Source organism: Rhinoderma darwinii, chromosome 6, assembly GCF_050947455.1.
Source record: "Rhinoderma darwinii isolate aRhiDar2 chromosome 6, aRhiDar2.hap1, whole genome shotgun sequence".
NCBI classification, from domain to species: domain Eukaryota; kingdom Metazoa; phylum Chordata; class Amphibia; order Anura; family Rhinodermatidae; genus Rhinoderma; species Rhinoderma darwinii.
In genome coordinates this window covers 127015576-127033584 of record NC_134692.1, presented here as the reverse complement: position 1 = coordinate 127033584, position 18009 = coordinate 127015576, and the positions used below count along the sequence as shown (strand labels likewise).

The 18009-nt window shown below is 44.0% G+C and overlaps 1 protein-coding gene across 3 annotated transcripts in view; it reads left to right on the top strand.

Annotated features, from left to right (window-relative positions):
• The window catches only part of CHLSN (cholesin), a 177977-nt gene extending 166699 nt beyond the window's left edge, over positions 1–11278 (top strand). For all 3 annotated transcript variants that reach the window (XM_075830308.1, XM_075830306.1, XM_075830307.1), the window contains exon 6: positions 9290–11278. In XM_075830308.1, the coding sequence (XP_075686423.1) occupies positions 9290–9472 (183 nt within the window). In that variant the 3' untranslated portion in view covers positions 9473–11278. The remainder of the gene's footprint in view (positions 1–9289) is intronic.
• The last annotated feature ends 6731 nt before the right edge of the window (positions 11279–18009 follow it).

The window sequence follows — 18009 nt, the reverse complement described above, 5'->3', positions numbered from 1 at the left end:
AGGGCCTATCTTTAGAATAAGTAATTAATGTATGATCGGTGGGGTTTGTGGCATACATAGGGCTGTGCCTGGTACTGCAGCTCTGCCCATTCACGGAAGCTGCAGTGCTAGGCGCAGCCACATGTGCACTGCTGGATAAACAATGAAGTGGCCACAGTGTTTCAGTTAGTGCCACAGCCTCTTACTTCTGTCTATTGGTGGGGGTAGGATCCACACCGATCATACGTTGATGGTCTATCTTAAAGCCGAATTAGCTAAGGGGAAGGAAGGGGCAATGACGCCTATTTTTTTTTTCTTCTTTCTGCCGTATTAATCAGATTTTTATAAAAATTTATAAGAGGTGGAGAACCTCTTTAAATTCAAAGACCACTGTCAACCCTGCTGGATAGGCTCTGCATACAGGCTTCAATGAGTACTTTCAAGAGAAGTTTAGCAGGACACATGGTTATTTTCATTGAATATATCCTGTTACCATCCAAGATCCTTAGATCACTCATTGGACCCTATTTGCTCAGCTGCTTTCCCAGCCCCCGAGTACAAGTGACACCGGATGTACAACCGGCACGTGGCCATCTCCATACTATGTGTACAAGTTCTTAGGGACATTAGCACTATAACCTGTACACAGGGCCGCCCTTAGCTTGGGTGGCACCCTGTGCGGGACTCTCTATTGCCGCCCCTACAAAAAACAAGAATTAACCACATACATAGACACGCACATACTGGAACATATATACTGTATATACATAGAGACAGACATTTAGACATACAGGCAAATATACATACACACATTCTGGAATATATACATACAGGTAAATAACTATATATATATATATATATATATATACTCACAATCAGGGGCGTAGCTAAAGGCTCATGGGCCCCGATGCAAAAATTCTTACTGGGCCTCCCCCCCCCCGCGCAAAATTCTCATGGCTGACGGTCCGCAGCCTTCAGCTGCATCGCTGGGTCTCCTAAGTGACCCAACAATGCAGCACTTGCAGCCGGGGGCGTCACTAAGGCTGGGTTCACACACCCTATTTACGGACGTAATTCGGGCGTTTTAGCATTGAATTACGTCCGAAAATGCGGCTCAAAATCGTTGGCAAACATCTGCCCATTCATTTGAATGGGTCTTACAATGTTCTGTGCCGACGGTCATTTTTTTTTACGCGCCGCTGTCAAAAGGCGGCGCGTAAAAAAGATGCCCGCGTCAAAGAAGTGCCTGTCACTTCTTCAGATGTAAATGGAGCCGTTTTCCATGGACTCCATAGAAAAACAGATCCAATTACGTCCGTAATGGACGCAGCGAAAGACGCCTGCACATGCCTTTACGGCTGAAATTACGGTGCCGTTTTCTCCTGTAAACAGCACCGTAATTTCAGCCGTAACAGACGCTGCCGTGTGAACATACCCTCAGGGCTTAAAATGTCAGAGGAAATAGCCCCAATACATATGTGTCCGCCCCCAAAAAAAGTGTGTATATGAGACAGCATAGCATATCTATAGCACTACGACCCTATCAACTATGGATAGGATTAGATACAGTGGCTCAGCAGACAGTATCACACATGATAGGATTAGATACAGCGGATCAGCAGACAGTATCACACATGATTGGATTAGATACACAGCTCAGCAGACAGTATCACACATGATAGGATTAGATACAGTGGCCCAGCAGACAGTATCACACATGATTGGATTAGATACAGGGCCCAGCTCGCTGACATTGCGTCTCCAGCGCTGGACCCAGGATAGGTAAGAATAATAATTTTGCTTCTTTATGTGTTACTGATTATTTTTGTGTGTTTGTGTTTTTTTACAGGTTCGGTTGTTGGACTTCGGATACGAGGACTTCAATGACAGCGTTTTTTTTATTCTCAATAAAATGGTTAATGAGGGTTGTGTTTTTTTATTTCAATAAAATATTTTTTCTATGTGCTTGTATCTTTTTAAACTTTATTATCACCGCCTTAGTAATGGCTGCTGGCTGATTGACAAGCTCCATTACTAAGGCGGGGCTTAATGTAAGCCGGTGCAGAGGCTACACTAACCGCCATTATTACCCCGGTACCCACCGCCACCAGGAGTACTGGGAAGAGCCGAGTACGATCCAGTACCTGACCATCTGTAGTGACGGTCAGCCACTGGGGTGGTGGCAGGCTGGTATGTATTATCAGGAGGGGAAAGGCCAAAAACAGTGGCCCTTCCTACCCTGGTGATGCTAGGCTTCTCCTGCTTTAATGTATCTGGCTGGTTATGAAAAATGGGGGGGACCCCACATCGTTCTTTCCAATTATTATTATTTTTTTTTAAATGACGTGGGGTCCCCCCCATTTTTCATAACCAGCCAGATACAATAAAGCAGCAGCAGCCTAGCATCACCAGGGTAGGAAGGGCCACTGTTTTTGGCCTTTCCCCTCCTGATAATACCAGCCTGCGGCCACCCCAGTGGCCGACCATCACTACAGATGGTCGGGTACTGGATCGTACCCGGCTCTTCCCAGCACCCCTGGTGGCGGTGGGTACCGGGGTAATAATGGGGGTTAGTGTTCGCCTCTGCACCGGCTAACACTAAGCCCCGTCTTAGCAATGGATGCTGTCAATCAGCCGGCGGCCATTACTAAGGCGGTAATATAGTTTAAAAAAAAACATAAAGACATAGAAAAAATATTTTATTGAAATAAAAAAAAACCCACACAGCCCTCATTAACCATTTTATTAATAAAAAAAAAGTCGTCGTCCGAAGTAGTCCTGGAATCCGACGTAGTCCAACGACCGAACCTGTAAGAAAACACACAAAAAATGATTAGTAACACGTGTTAGGCTTAGATACAGGGCCCATGTGTGATACTGTCTGTGGGACCCTGTATCTAAGCCTACCACAACGTAGGCTTAGATACAGGGTCCAGCAGACAGTAATCTTATACAGTATAAGATTACTGTGTGCTGGGGCCCTGTATCTAAACCTACAGTGTGGTAGGCTTAGATACAGGGCCCAGCAGACAGGATCACACATGGGCCATGTATCTAAGCCTACCATGTGATTGGCTTATATACAGGGCCCATCAGACAGGATCACGCATGGGCCATGTATCTAAGCCTACCATGTGATTGGCTTAGATACAGGGCCCAGCAGACAGGATCACGCATGGGCCATGTATCTAAGCCTACCATGTGATTGGCTTAGATACAGGGCCCAGCAGACAGGATCACGCATGGGCCATGTATCTAAGCCTACCATGTGATTTGCTTAGATACAGGGCCCAGGAGACAGGATCACGCATGGGCCATGTATCTAAGCCTACCATGTGATTGGCTTAGATTCAGGGCCCAGCAGACAGGATCACACAATCTGTGATCCGGTCTCATGGGCCCCCTAAGCCTGCTACATCGTAGGCTTAGGGGTTGTGCAGTCCCTAAACATTGATGGCCTATCCTCAGGATAGGCCATCAATAGCTGATGTGTCTCCCGGGACCCGCCAATCAGCTGTTTTGAAGGGGCCGCAGCACTCGTACGAGAGCTGCTTCCCCTTCATTTCACTACTCGCTCACACTGTGAATCGCCGACACGGATTCACAGTGTGACCGGAATGAAGTGACAGGAATGAAGGGGAGCAGCTCTCGTACGAGTGCTGCGGCCCCTTCAAAACAGCTGATTGGCGGGTCCCGGGAGTCGGACCCCGCCAGTCAGGGCTAACCTTACCTTCCTCTTCGGCCGCGGCGGGAGTTCTGTCGTCTCGATGCTGTGCGCGGCGCATAGCGTGGTGACGTCATGCGCTGCGCACAGCGCTTGACGTCAGGACCTCCGCTGCGATCCGGAACCAGGAAGGTAAGTAAAGTATGTTACTATAGTAACAGGGGCCCGCGGCCCGAGTTACTATAGTAACTTTTTATTGATGTGGTGCGGGGGGCCGTGGGCCCCCCTGGCTTCGGGGCCCGGTCGCAATTGCGACCGCTGCGACCCCTATAGCTACGCCAGTGCTCACCATCCTTGCTGACAGGATCACAGGCTTCTTGCAGGACGGGCTGTGGGCAGAGCTTCCGCCTTTTCTCTTGCTCCTCGGCTCTTATTTACTCAGTGTGTGTAAATAGGAGCGGAGGCAGAGCCCAGTGGCGCCCCCTATATACTGGGAGGGTGCAGCGCCCTGTGCACTCGCACAGGTCGCACACCCCTAAGGCTGGCCCTGCCTGTACACAGTGATGTGTGGGTGGTATGTGTAATGGTATACTTGGCTTCATGTCTGAAAAATAAAAACCAGACCACACACCCACAGTATGAAAATAAAACCATTATAGCATTTTTTTTCTTAATTCGCTGTAGACACTACTCCATTAGCTTTTTTTTTTTAATGCTGTACTGTGACACTGCACGCGAAGACTCCTTAACCCATTCCTGATCGCCCACTGTCTTTCGATGTCGCTGTAGAAAATGCTTCTGAGCGCTCCTACTCTTAGCAGAAGCTGTTACAAACAGTGCCTGCACTTAGAGAAGCCTGCTGAATACAGCTGGGATCAGAGGAACCTCATATCCCTGCCATTTAACCCTTTCATCATCGCGAAACATGACCTTGGCATGATCAAAGGGGCTCCCCTCTTCGATTGAGTCACCAGAAACACTTGATTGGAGAATGGGGAACACTCTGCAGTAAGCCCTGGGGTCCTGAAAGGCTGCTGTTAGGGCGCACTGTGTGTTGGTCTAGCAGCAGCCTGTGTCATGGTGACACAGTATCATGTATTATCATAAATGTATGTATGTATAAAATACAGTTGTTTGTTATTCTTTCATGGGATAAAAAAAAGTATAGAGTAAATTTTATTGCCCATACATCGTATAAAAATATAAAACCTACACATACTGTATTAGGTATCTATGGGACCGTAATAATCGGAAGAATTAATTTAACAGGTTATTTAGCGCGAGTTGTGAACACTTCAAAAAATAAAAACCAATGCCCAAAAATTTTTTTTTCTATATTCCCGTCGCTAAAATATGTGACACACTAATTTATTAGTACCCCCAAACTGTGCTGTTAAAAAAAATAATGCAATTTCTTCTGCATTAAACAATGTCACATACATCAACGCCAAATTAAAAAAAATCATAAAAAGTTATGGTTGCTGAAAGGCAAAAGTGACCAGGCCTGAAAATGTTTTAATGAAGTAATATGTCATGGAGACAGACTTGTTTACCTAGAGAGTCTATAAGATGAAGACAAAGCAGCGCTATATGCTAATGGCACGGCTAAAGAGAAACGAAGACCGCACATCCACAATGTTAATCAGTAAACATGAGGTTCTTTGTTAACATTTTGATCAAATTGTATAAGCCCACTTGTCACTTCACGGCGACCTCCTTTAAGTGGGTCCCTACTCTATTGGTTGCAGCACTGCATGGCGGCGCCTGCCACCACAATACCGCACCCGCAGAGGGAGCAACACAGAAGCACCCCTACTGCCAGGCCAAGCCAACCTTGGCTCTGGTTCACATCCCCCCACAAGTGCAGCACCACAGGGCACCACAACAAGTGAAATTTATGTTTTTGCAGTAGTTCCTGCTGTCTTGTCTTCATTAGGTCATCAAATAGTTGAAGGGTTCTGTCGGTCCCCGTTAGGGCATCATGCACAAAGCCTTATTACAGATCCGTACAACCTCCCAGTTAACGGAAGTCTTTGGGCCCATACTGTAATCCCATTTCAAGAGAAAAATAAATAAATTGAGCGATATTTTATCAGACACCATATTACTTCCGATACCATAGGGCGGCACGCAAAGTGATTTTATAGAAGCCCAGGGGGGACTCATGTTTTGCCGCAAATTCTCCTGCACAACCTAAAGGGTTGTCTGTGTCATATAAATGACGATTCTTTAACCTACCGCTAATATTGCTGATTAAAATTAATCCTTATTACTATTCATTTAAAATAAATAGAATTTGTGACCGGAGAACGCGCTTTACATCCTGAGACTTGAATATCTGCAACAAAGGACTAATGTGAGGTCCTCTCGCCATGCGTCAGTCCTGCAGACTCTGCCTAATGTTAAGCCTTGTTCCTATGTTTTAGGAATTTGCCCAAAAATATTGGGTTAATCCTTATTTGCTAGTTCTAAACCATTGAATTTAAAAATGTGTAAGATTCTAAATGTTTAACGCATGGTGTCACGATGGGCTGGTTGCAGGATTAAGTCTATTTGCAGTCCATGTGGTTTAGCAGAAGCTTTATCGAGAAGTAATTTTAACATTTTTGAATGCACCGTGACTAATAGTATGAATCATGAAAAAGGAGGGTATTTCTGGATACGGAATACAAGGGAGGTGGAATGTGTTTTGGAAAATTATACTAGTGAAAGTTTTAATAACAAGATGATCGGAATCCACGTGAGACATTATCATAATATGTACGGGGAAATTTGCGCAGCTGGAGATGTAAGAGCCCTGTACTGCCACCTTATGGTCAGCTCTGCAACTCTGCCTGTCCATCAGCACACTACAGGCTGCCATAAATAGCAGCATATAAAGTGGTAGCCAGGCTTTTCATTACACGGGCAGCAATTCCGTTCATTGCCCTAGTGCTGTATATAATAAGAGGAGCTTGGCTTTCTCCTTGGCACGCAGGGCAAATGCCCCATCAGCTCCCCCATATCTACACCCTTGGATTACAATTGTAATTATAAGCTAATGGCTTTGTATTTGATTGATAAATCAGTACTTGTAGACGTACAGTACAGTATATGGTAACTGGCCCAGTGGCGGACATAGACAGCAGAGGGCCCCCGTGCGAGAACAGTATGTGGGCCCCTTACTCTCCATTAGCTTATCAAAGAACAACCCACCGTCATGTCTTTCTAGCAATTCATCAATAATTCTGAGCCACTGTCAATCATTTAGTCCATGCATGCAATCCAATAGACAGTGAAAAGCTGCTTTTAGGGTAGCAGTGGACACCTGTGCAGCTGCACAGGTTGCACCAATGGTATGTCCGCCCCAGATCTGGCCGCTTTCCTTACAATATTCCGATTTGGCAGCTCCAGGCTGGACAATTCCTCATCTGTTGACCTATAGAGCTCCCTCTTGTGCACCTCTGAGCACTCGGGAGGCATATAAACGGGTGATCTCATCATACACTTGATTCTGACCCCAGAATATCTAAGGCTTACATGTGAATGTCTTGGCCTCCCAACTGTTTTGCTTTTCATTAGCACAAGCTACCGTAACATCCCACACAATGGAACAGATGTTCTCTGCAGCTGAATAGAAATTAAGTCAGAAAGCCAATGTTCATTTACCGCACCTGGTTCATATAACTGCGGCCTGCGGCGGTCCATTTCACTGTCCATCATGCAGGGTACCCTACGCCAACAGGGATCAGAATCAACAGAGAAGAGGGGTTTCATTTGGATAGGAAATGCCATGTGTGAAAAATAGATGTTTGCAGAGAAAAAAAAAAGAGGATTTAAAGTAAGGAAATTCGAGGAACAATAGAGGAGATCACCTGGATTTCCATATCGGAATTCTATCAGCCCTGGTTTTCCTTTATTACTGTGCATATAATAACTGATCCGGAGTTACAGTCTGTATTATAGCTCAGAACTGCATATACAATTTTGCTGGTGGTTAGACCCAGTCGACAAACTTGTCGACAGACACACCCCTAACTATAATGGCATGATCTCTGCTGTACTGCATTCTTAGATAGTTTCGCCTATGGCCCCTGTTGCCAGGTGTATTTTGGTCCGTATTTTGCTTCAGTTTTTGCAAGCCAAAACTTGGATTGGAGCACAAACAGAGAAAAAGTATAATGAAAAGATTTATACCTCTTCTATGCCACGGACACACTCCTGATTTTGACTTAGACCAAAGTATTTTGCTTCAGTATTTGTTAGATTTCTATACAAGGTTCTTTTATAAGGACTTCTTTAAGAATGCAAATCACCAGAGCAATCAGCAGACACTGAACAAGCAGGAAATCATAACTCAAGCCTGCAGAATTGTGAGTACAGCTCTGGATGTAAATGGGTTTTAGGACATCCTTAAATTTAGGATTCGTCCAAGAAAAGTAAAACAATGCCTCTTAATAAATTTGCTGCATCGTTCGGCAGGCTGTGACACATACAAGGTCCTGACGCTGAGCTAATTCTGATGCGTTTTCAGCATCGGAATTAACATGGAGATCTATTTTGCCTCCCATTGCTTTCAATGTGAATTAGCGGCGTAATTTACACGGTACCGATTCAGCGTGCTGAATCTAAATCTGTAGTGCTTGGGGAAAAAATAGGCCAGACTCCTGATCTATCTAGGCTCTGAATCTGTCTTAAAATTCCCATTGGGATAGACGACCTTCACCCCGTTTTGTTTTTTTTTTAGCACTAAAAAAAATAATAAAAATAATATAGCAGACCGATTTTAACATTCAAAGTGAAAACTTCCAGTGAGCTGCTTTTTAGCGTGCTGAAAAACGTAATCAAAGTCCGTGTCCAATATCAGCCGGGAAAACGCATTGATTTTAGAGAGATCATCTACTGAGTAATTTATTACACTAACCAAAGTAAACATAGTAAAATCATGTTTACTGTCAAACCTCTCTTCAGCCGAGCTACAACCCCATCTGCTGGCTGTGTGGTGAACAGCATCAATAAAAATAAAAAAATAGATTGAGTGGTACAACAAATTGCCTTAAATATACAGCCCCCCCCCCCCCCAGACCATCCACAGCTGTGAGATAAATCCAGCTACGACAGGCAACCCACTATGGAGTTAGACTTTGTTTTGCGCCAACTTATTTGAAATTTTTGTGCTATATGGAGAACTTTGTATTTTTTCCCCTTTTAAAGTGAATGTCCACCTTTTAACACTGCCATTTTTAGGTACAAAATTCTTAAAATATCTTTATAAATGTCAGAGTTCTGCTTTCTGATACACAGCTCCAAATCCCCAGTATAGACATTAGGGGGGGGGGGACTTAAGGCCATCAATATCTGATCGGTTGGGGGCCAACTCCTGGGACCCCTGCCGATCAGCTGTTTTGAAGGGGGTGCAGCGGTCGTACGAGCGCTGCTTCCCCTTAATTTCTACTCGCTCACTGTGAATAGTCGACACACTTGTAGCGGCGATTCACAGTATTGCAGCCGCCTCCCATTCACTTCAATGGTTTTGCAATATCCCCGAACCGTGTGGATGTACCTTTTACTTTTTTAGTATTAAGTGAAACCTATGATGCAACTGGTAATATTTCTAGACTTCTACTAAAAATAATTAAAATCTGTTTCCCATCTCCCTTGCTCTAGGTTCCTAAGAAATACTTCAAGATGCTCCTAAATTACATAGAGGATCTGAAGGGCAGCGCACGTGAGACCACCATACAGAAAGCAGAGGAGTACATGAAGGAGCACGACAACTGTGAGACACCGGAGGAGGCTGATGAAGAAAAGCAGAATAGAATGCGAGAAGTTTTACAGATTTTGTCTTAAAGAGACAGTATCGCTTCTGTACTACCATCACGTATAACACATACCTTGTTTGTTGCTTCCTACTCTTAAATCTACCGCTAATCTGTCTGAAAATGACTGATCATAGTCATATTAATGGGGCGTGTTTTTGGACAAAATTATAGTTTGCATTGGGGTGGGTGAAATATTTCACTTGCTTAATTTTTTTGTCCTCTTAAGACGGCATTATCGCTATAGCTTCTAGACAACAATTGCAGCGATTACCTCAATTTGGGAAATAGCAGGTGTTTATTTCATCGTAGGCATTCTGTATAAACCCAGGGTGTCTTTATACGGATTAATTGTTTATAATTTACATGCTAGGCATTTATAATAGGGGCAGCTCCACATGACCGTCCACATTGTCTTCTTCTGGAAAGCAATACAATGGAAAACTGAAGAATTAGTCTATAGCAGCTAGTAAAGGTCCTCCTACACGGCCCGTCCTGGGTCGTGTAAATGAGCGCTGATCAACTGTTGACAAGGAGCTAGTTTGTGGCCGATCCCTCGTCCCCATACATTATCATCATGTCGGCAGCGCGTCTCTCTGTTTACACAGGTGGATGTGCTGCCGACAACGATAATATTTTACTTTTTTAAAACGATATGATCAGCAGATGAATGAGCGTTTGCTCGTTCATCTGCTGATCGCTGCCCCTTTTAGACAGGGCAATTATCGGTAACGAGCGTTCCATGAACGATCGTTTGTCCGATAATTGTCCCCCGTGAATCAGTGACCGCTGTGTCATCGATGCTTCTCAGAGCTGGTCATACACTTGGGACAGTGGAAGGGTATATGTCACCAGACTGACCCATTTATTTAAGGGCCCCTACAGTACTTAAAGGGAAAACCCAATCAAAATGATCTGAAAGATCAAAGATACACGCAAGAAGATCACATTGACGAAGTCGCCTATTGAACCCTCACTGATTTCCATATTAAGAGCTTTAAAAGGAGTTCTCCAGGTTTAGAAAAACATGTCTGTCTTCTTAAAAAAAGCAGTGCCCCATCTGTCCATAGGTTGTGTGTGTTATCGCAGCTCAGCCCGATTCATTTTAATGGAGCTGAACTGCAATACCACCCCTGGACAGGAGTGGCAATGTTTCAGGAAGAACGCAGCCATGTTTTTCTAATCCTGGACAACCCCTTTGGCAGCGCTCAGAGATTTCTAGATCTGACAACATTTTAAGCAAAGGGCCATTCTAATCCATGACCGTGGGCATAGATTATACTCAGAATTCCAGTAACTGAAATCCCTGAGCAGTACCAAAGGGTCTCCTCATTTCGGAGATCATTGGTGGCCCGAGATCAGACTTCACAAATGTGATCTTTTTACATATATGTGACATATCAGAAGCTCATTTTGACTACATTGAAAAGGAAATTCTTTGAACCCATGACAAATGTTCAGAGAGCCACCAACCAAGGGCTCGTATATTGACCACTGATGTATACTGTGAACTAGGTTTGACTTTGTCAGTCTATACTACATGGAATTGTGACATCTCATGTGAATTCGTTTTATTACAGTATAGTTTCACAGTCTTTGTAGGTTTTGGCAAATTTCAAAGAGAAAAGTTTTTGGGGTCCCCTTTTAAGGGTCTGTCGGGTAAGATGGCCTTTACATTGTGTACAATCTGACTGTCTTCTGTGTTACAGTTGTGCACATAAGTTTCTGGTTCATCCTCCATTTCCTTTTTTCATTTAGGTTTGGGTTTTTTATGTGATTATTCTTCTCATAGTTCATACAAGCTGTTCTTTTATAATAAAAACATGCAGACAAATTCCTGGATTGTCGGATTTATGTATCATGTGGTATATGTAGTGAACAGGCAATATAAGACTGAAAAGTCAGTGCCACTCAACATTCCCTGACAACTGGCAGAGAATACAACATGCAACAGTAGACCCCAAAGATTTGTAAAATTGGCTCATATTTTGGGGGTTACCTTCTTCCCAGTGGGGATGATCCTGTCCAGGGCCCTTTTTGTCTAAAGCGCCACAAAACTGGAGAACAAGCATGATGGTCATACTGTAGAGGGCGGTCTAGGACACCAGGACAGGGGGTCCATTTTCATTTCCTCTATATAGGCCCCTGCACAAAGACCAAAAAAAAAGCAAAAGCTGACTATTTATACGTGTGGTTTGGCTGTGATCGTGGGACTTTCTGGGAAATGTTCCTGGAGCGGATTCTATTGAAACCACAGGTAAAATGTGCCAACACCTTGAGAATACAGCTCACTTAGAATCCACTGCAAACCAACAGTAGAAGGTAATACAATGACTGAATGGCATATCACATCTGCCCGCTGCTACTGTAAAAATACAGTAAGGCTTAATTCACACAAACGTGTCACATGAACGTGTAATACGTTCATGTGACGGTCGTTAAAACAACGGCCGTCACATGGACCTATGTAATTCAATGGGGCCGTTCACACGCCCGTTGTATCAATGGACCTCGTGAAGGGTCCGTGAGAATATAGGACATGTCCTATTTTTTCACGCTTCACGCATCCCTCCATAGACGCTAGTCTATAGGGGGTGCGTGATAACACCTACTACAGCACAGAGCACGTATGCAGCTCGGATGTTAAAAACGGCAGTTTTTCACGTCTGAGGTTCGCAACGTTCGTGTGAATCCGGCCCTAAGGGTGACGCCCTGAAGAAACGCTATATATGAACACCATGGAGTTCCCGGATTACACCGAACAGTGCTATCCAATGGATCACAGAACTCCTACAGGCTATATCTCTACAACAATGCAGAATACAAATCTACCGCAGATTCCAATGCTTACATGAAATATCCTTTGGCTGTGCGAGATCTTATATCACAAGCAATCTTATATAAATCTCACAAGACTTAATAGGGTCAGACCAATGTAAGAATGGTTGAAAATTGCATTTGTGTGTATGTACAGACCATATCTATAGAGAGGTGTATGTAAAATCCACCAATGGCTGGCGATGAGGTATTTTACTTTATGGGGTGAAACTCCAATGGAGTTGTAGCGGCAGTTCACTGTATTACAGCCTTCTCCCATGGGATCACAGGCGCCACTCATATAATAAACATAAATAAAGACAAGACATCATTTGGAATAAATAAGGCAGCGGTATTTATTGTGGGTTACCAAACAAACAAATCATTAAACTCCTAAACCAAAGGGCTTAGTCCGAAGACTTAAGCCAAATAGTCCAATTCAAATGTATTTTAATTATTAAAGGGTAAACTAACCGTTCAAACTTCTGACATGTGATAGTGACCTGTCAGAAGTTTTGATTGGTGGGGGTCCGAGCACTGGGACCCCCTCCAATTGCTAAAACGAAGAGTCAATAGCACTCGTTTAAATGCGGAGACGCTCCATTTCTGTTCGGCTTTTTCCAGAAAGCCGATGTAGCGGAGTACGGGCTCATAGACTTTCTATTGAGCCCGTAGACCGCTACATCTCCGTGCCCGGACCCCCACCAATCAAAACGTCTGACATGTCATTATGTCAGAAGTTTGTTGAACGTTTAGTTACCCTTTAATATACCCAGTCCACCCATATTTAAATGAGGGACAACCCACTAAAACACAACTTGTTGTATGGGAGGGCGGGTGAGGTGCTGCTCTGAATCCTCCTCTATAAAAAAAAAAAACAGCGCTTCGGCTGAAGAGCTTTCAGTCTGACTAGAAGAAACCTTCCCACCAAAAACTGCTGCTGGCCAATCAAGGTGATCCACAGTTTGCCTCGCGCAGACTCCAGAAGAACCCAGCGTTCTTCCTTGTAATAACCTAGGCCAATCAACACAGAGAAAAGGTAAGTACCAAGAAACCACCAAAAAGGGGAGGGGTGGAGTGGTAAACACTTAAATAATAATAAGGGGGGGGGGTGCCGTGATCCCATGTGGCCCCTAGACATAAGGCCTTGTTGCCTTACATTCACTTCAATCGAAGGCTGTAGTACTGTGAACCGTCGCTACAAGTGTGTCGGCGATTCATAGTACGAGCAAATAAGGAATGGAGGAGAAGCAGCACTCGTACGAGCACCACGGCCCCTTCAAAACAGCTGATCGGTGGGGCTGCCAGGAGTGAGGCCCCACGATAGGATATTGATAGCCTATCCTAAGGATAGGCCATCAATTTCTTATGACTGGAGAAGCCCTTTAATCCACTTCATAGGACTTACAGGGGAAGCAGCAAATCTATATATGTACATTACATTTGGAGGTCGGATAACATACGTTCACACTGACTCCCTCACCATGGAGATCAATGGCGAGGGGAACGGAAGCGGAGGTTGCAGTTTGCCTTTCCTTTGAGGGGTTACCCGATGGAAACCTCCGACGGAAGGGCAGCGGCCATGTGAACAGGCCCTTACTAATGTTTTTTTTCGTGTGTTTGTGGTTTTTTACAGGTTTGGTCGTTGGACTACGTCGGATTCAAGGACTACTTTGATGACTACTTTTTTTTTTTATTATCAATAAAATGGTTAATGAGGATTGTGGGGGTATTTTATTTAAATAAAACTGTTTTTTCTATGTCTTTGTATTTTTTTCAAAACTTTATTACTACCGCCTTAGTAATAGCTGCTGGCTGATTGACACAGTCTCTGCACAGGCCCGCCTTAGTAATGGACGAACACCCATTATTACCCTGGTACCCACTGCCACCAGGGGTGCCGGATACGATCCAGTACCCGACCATCTGTAGTGATGGTCGGGCAGTGGGGCGGCCACAGGCTGGTGTTATGAGGCTGGGAGAGGCCAAACACAGTAGTCCTTCCAACCCTGGTAATGCTAGGCTGCTGCTGCTGTGTTGTATCTGGCAGGTTATGAAAAATGGGGGGTACCGCACTGCATTTTTATTTTGGGTGATGCTGCTATCTCTGCATCACTTATAGCTACGTCCCTTCTTTGCCACTTTCTCCCTGATTTCCAATGAGAAAGGTATAATGCCTCCTATCAGCAGCCGCTCGACCAGAATCCGAGACCCATGCCACCAACCAGTAAGTTTGTCAGTATTGCTACAATTTGGGGGCAAGTTAGCTCTCAGGATTTCCATCCAACACAGTGGATTAAGTAGTAAAAAATTGGCCAAAACCAGCTTTATTATCTTCATACATGGCAAAAGCAGTTTTACAACACGGTGCAAAATGAAGGTAAAAGGTCTACTGCCCAGCAACTTAAACATTTGTTGTTACCAGATTTCTTGACTCCCACAGTCTGGCAACACCCGTCTTCTGCTGGCTGGGAGCCCTGCAAGAGTAGTAACCACCTTTCTTAAGTGAGCCCTCACAGCTGGCACCTAACAAGGCTCAATAGACAGCCCAAACCCTGGTCACTAGATGTTTGACCCGTGTCCATCATTCACCTATCAATATGTTTACTTTCCACTAGGGGAGGGATACAACACAATTTCTCTGCAATATCAAATACTTTGTAACATTTTGTTTCATGTCTGTTTAGTTCAACATTGACAGCATATGAACCACTTACATATTCTGTATTCACTTCAGATTACTGTGTCGGTCAGAACAATGGGGCACTTCCATACCTCCCAACTGTCCCAAATCCAACAGGACAGTCCCGGATTGTGGGCGGCTGGTGGTATGTCCCAAGTGGCAACTGCATGTGCGTCCTCAGGAGGCAGATACAGTTGAATCCGATGCTGGAGTAGGGAGCCGTCAGCTCCCTGCTCCACCATTCACTGTGCAAAGCCAGCTGTGAGTGGCTTGGCGCAAACAGACGTGATACAGTAACATCATTGCGCCTGTCATCGCCAAGCCACACAGAGCATATCCCAGAGAAGCTCAGGGATCTCCTCCACTCGTCGTGGGAACAGGGTTAGTGCAGTATTTTTTTTATTATTTTCTTTTATTACGCGCTATCTGGGTATTATACTGTGTAGGGGCAGTATACGGTGTATGGGTGGGGTTAGACGCGTGGCTAAACAGGGAAAAAAAGTTGTCTCTCTTTACAATACTTCGGCTCACACACAAATCCGTGACCTTTTATATGGCTGCAAAACACGGACCGCACATGGATGGCTTCCAGGTGCGGTCCGTTATTTTTAATGGACCATTGAATAGAATGAGTGAGACTGAACCGCAAAAACGGACAGGAATAGGACCTGTTCTATAATTTGTGGAACGGACACACGGATCCGCAAAAAAAACAGGTGTGCATGACCCCATAAAAATGAATGGGTCAGTGTGCAATCCGTTAATAAAAACGGATAGCACACTGAAGAATTTCACTGAAGTGTGCATGAGCCCTCAGAAGTTAAGGACGTGCTCATACCTCCCAACTTTCAAGACCATCTCCTCAACATATGGTTGTCGACCTCTCTCTATGGAAGGGCCCTGATCAATTTGCTCTGCAGTATTAGCACATAATTCCTCACCAAACTGCATTTTACTTCAGTTACAGCTCATAATTCTTCAGGAGTTAACCATTTATGCGCTGATACCGGTCAGCACATATCGTCGCTTGGCTCACAAAGTGGAGAGGAGGCTGAGCTGCTTCTACCCTTCTTTAATCTGCTGTACATATCATATGTAGGAGACGTGATCGAGCCGTGTGTGTTCTGGACCCAGAGATTTATTATGCAATGTATTTACCTTATGCAGCGTGTAAAACATTTACTAGATCTCAGATGTTCCCTGTGTTGTAATAACCTGGTGGACATTGTAGTTGTAAAAATCCTTATCAGTACGAAATGTCCATATGAAATCAGGTATGTAAGCGACATTGTGATACATGAACTTAGGATATTCAGGGTCATCTATAAAGAGGGAGATCTGCTGCCCATAAGGATAATATTTTAGGCTGCAGAAACGATACGATCAGCCAATGATCATCAGCTGATTGTTGCCCTGTTTACGCAGGGCAATGATCGGAAGCGAGCGTTCATTCGACTGTGCTGTTGTTTCCGCAAAAAAACGGAAACCTTACGGAACATAGACAAACTGAAACCATTAGCAACAGAAGCTTTACTATTGAAATCAATGGTAATGCAAACGGAAGCTATGGTTTCCGTTTGCATTTCCGTTGATGGGTTCCTCCAACAGAAAGGTCTGACAGGAACACATCAACAGAAACCAAATTCTGTGAACAGGCCCTTCAGGGTATGTTCACACGCTTACTAAAAAATGTCTGAAAATACAGATACAGAGCGGTTTTCAAGGGAAAACAGCTCCCGTTTTTTGCAGCGTTTTTTACGGCCGTTTTTGCAGCTGTTTTTCTATAGAGATAATGAAAAACGGCTCTAAAAACGTCTCAAGAATTGAAATGCACTTCTTTTTCACAGGCGTTATTTTACGCAGCCGTTTTAAAAAAAATAAAAAATGGCTCGTTGGAACAGAACGACTTTTTTTCCCATTGAAGTCAATGGGCAGACGTTTGGAGGCATTCTGCTTCTGATTTTTCGGCCGTTTATGGCCCGAAAAACAGTCGAAAATAAGTCGTGTGAACATAGCCTAAAAGTAAAAAAAAAAGCCTTTTCTCCCAAGCACAATGTAAAAAAAATAAAAGTTAACATAACTGGTATCACTGCGTCTGTAAAAGTCAGAACTATGAGGGTATGTTCACACGGCAGCGTCCGTAACGGCCGAAATTACGGGGCTGTTTTCAGGAGAAAACAGCCCCGTCATTTCAGCCGTAACGGCATGTGCAGGCGCTTGAACGCCGCGTCCATTACGGACGTAATTGGCGCTGCTTTTCATTGGAGTCAATGAATAACGGCTCCAATTGCGCCCCAAGAAGCGACAGGTCACTTCTTTGATGCGGGCGTCTATATACGCCTCGTGTGAACAGACAAACGCCAGCCCATTGCTTTCAATGGGCAGATGTTTGTCAACGCTTTCAAGCCGCATTTTTCGGACGTAATTCGGGGCAAAAACGCCCGAATTACGTCCGTAATTAGTGTGTGTGAACATACCCTTACAATATAACATTATTTAACCCGCACAGGGAACGCTGTATTAAAAAAAAACTAATAAATTAAAACTGCCAGAATTACTGTTTTTTGGTCACCTTAGTTCCCCCAAAAATTGAATAAAAGGTGATCAAAGTCAAATGTAGCCCAAAATGGTACCAATATAAACTACAGCTCGCCCCACAAAAAATAAGTCCACACACCGCTCAATCGACGGGGGAAAAAAAAAAGGATTGGCTTTCAGAATGTGGCGACACAAAGCAATTTTTTTTTTAAACAAATAGTAAAATACATCAATTTGGTATCACCGTAATCGTATCAACCCATAGAAGAAATTTAACATGTTGTTTTTACCACATGATGAACACCATAAAAACATAACCCAAAAAACAATGGCGGAATTGCCCATTTCACCCCACAAATAATTTTTTTCTGTTTTCCCAGTACATTATTTGGAACATGAAATTGTGCCAAAAAAAACTACATCTCGTCCCGCAAAAGACAAGCCCTCATATGGCTACGTCGACGGAAAAATAAAAAAGTTATGGCTTTTAGAAGGCGGGGAAGAAAAAACGAAAATGAAAAAACAAAGAT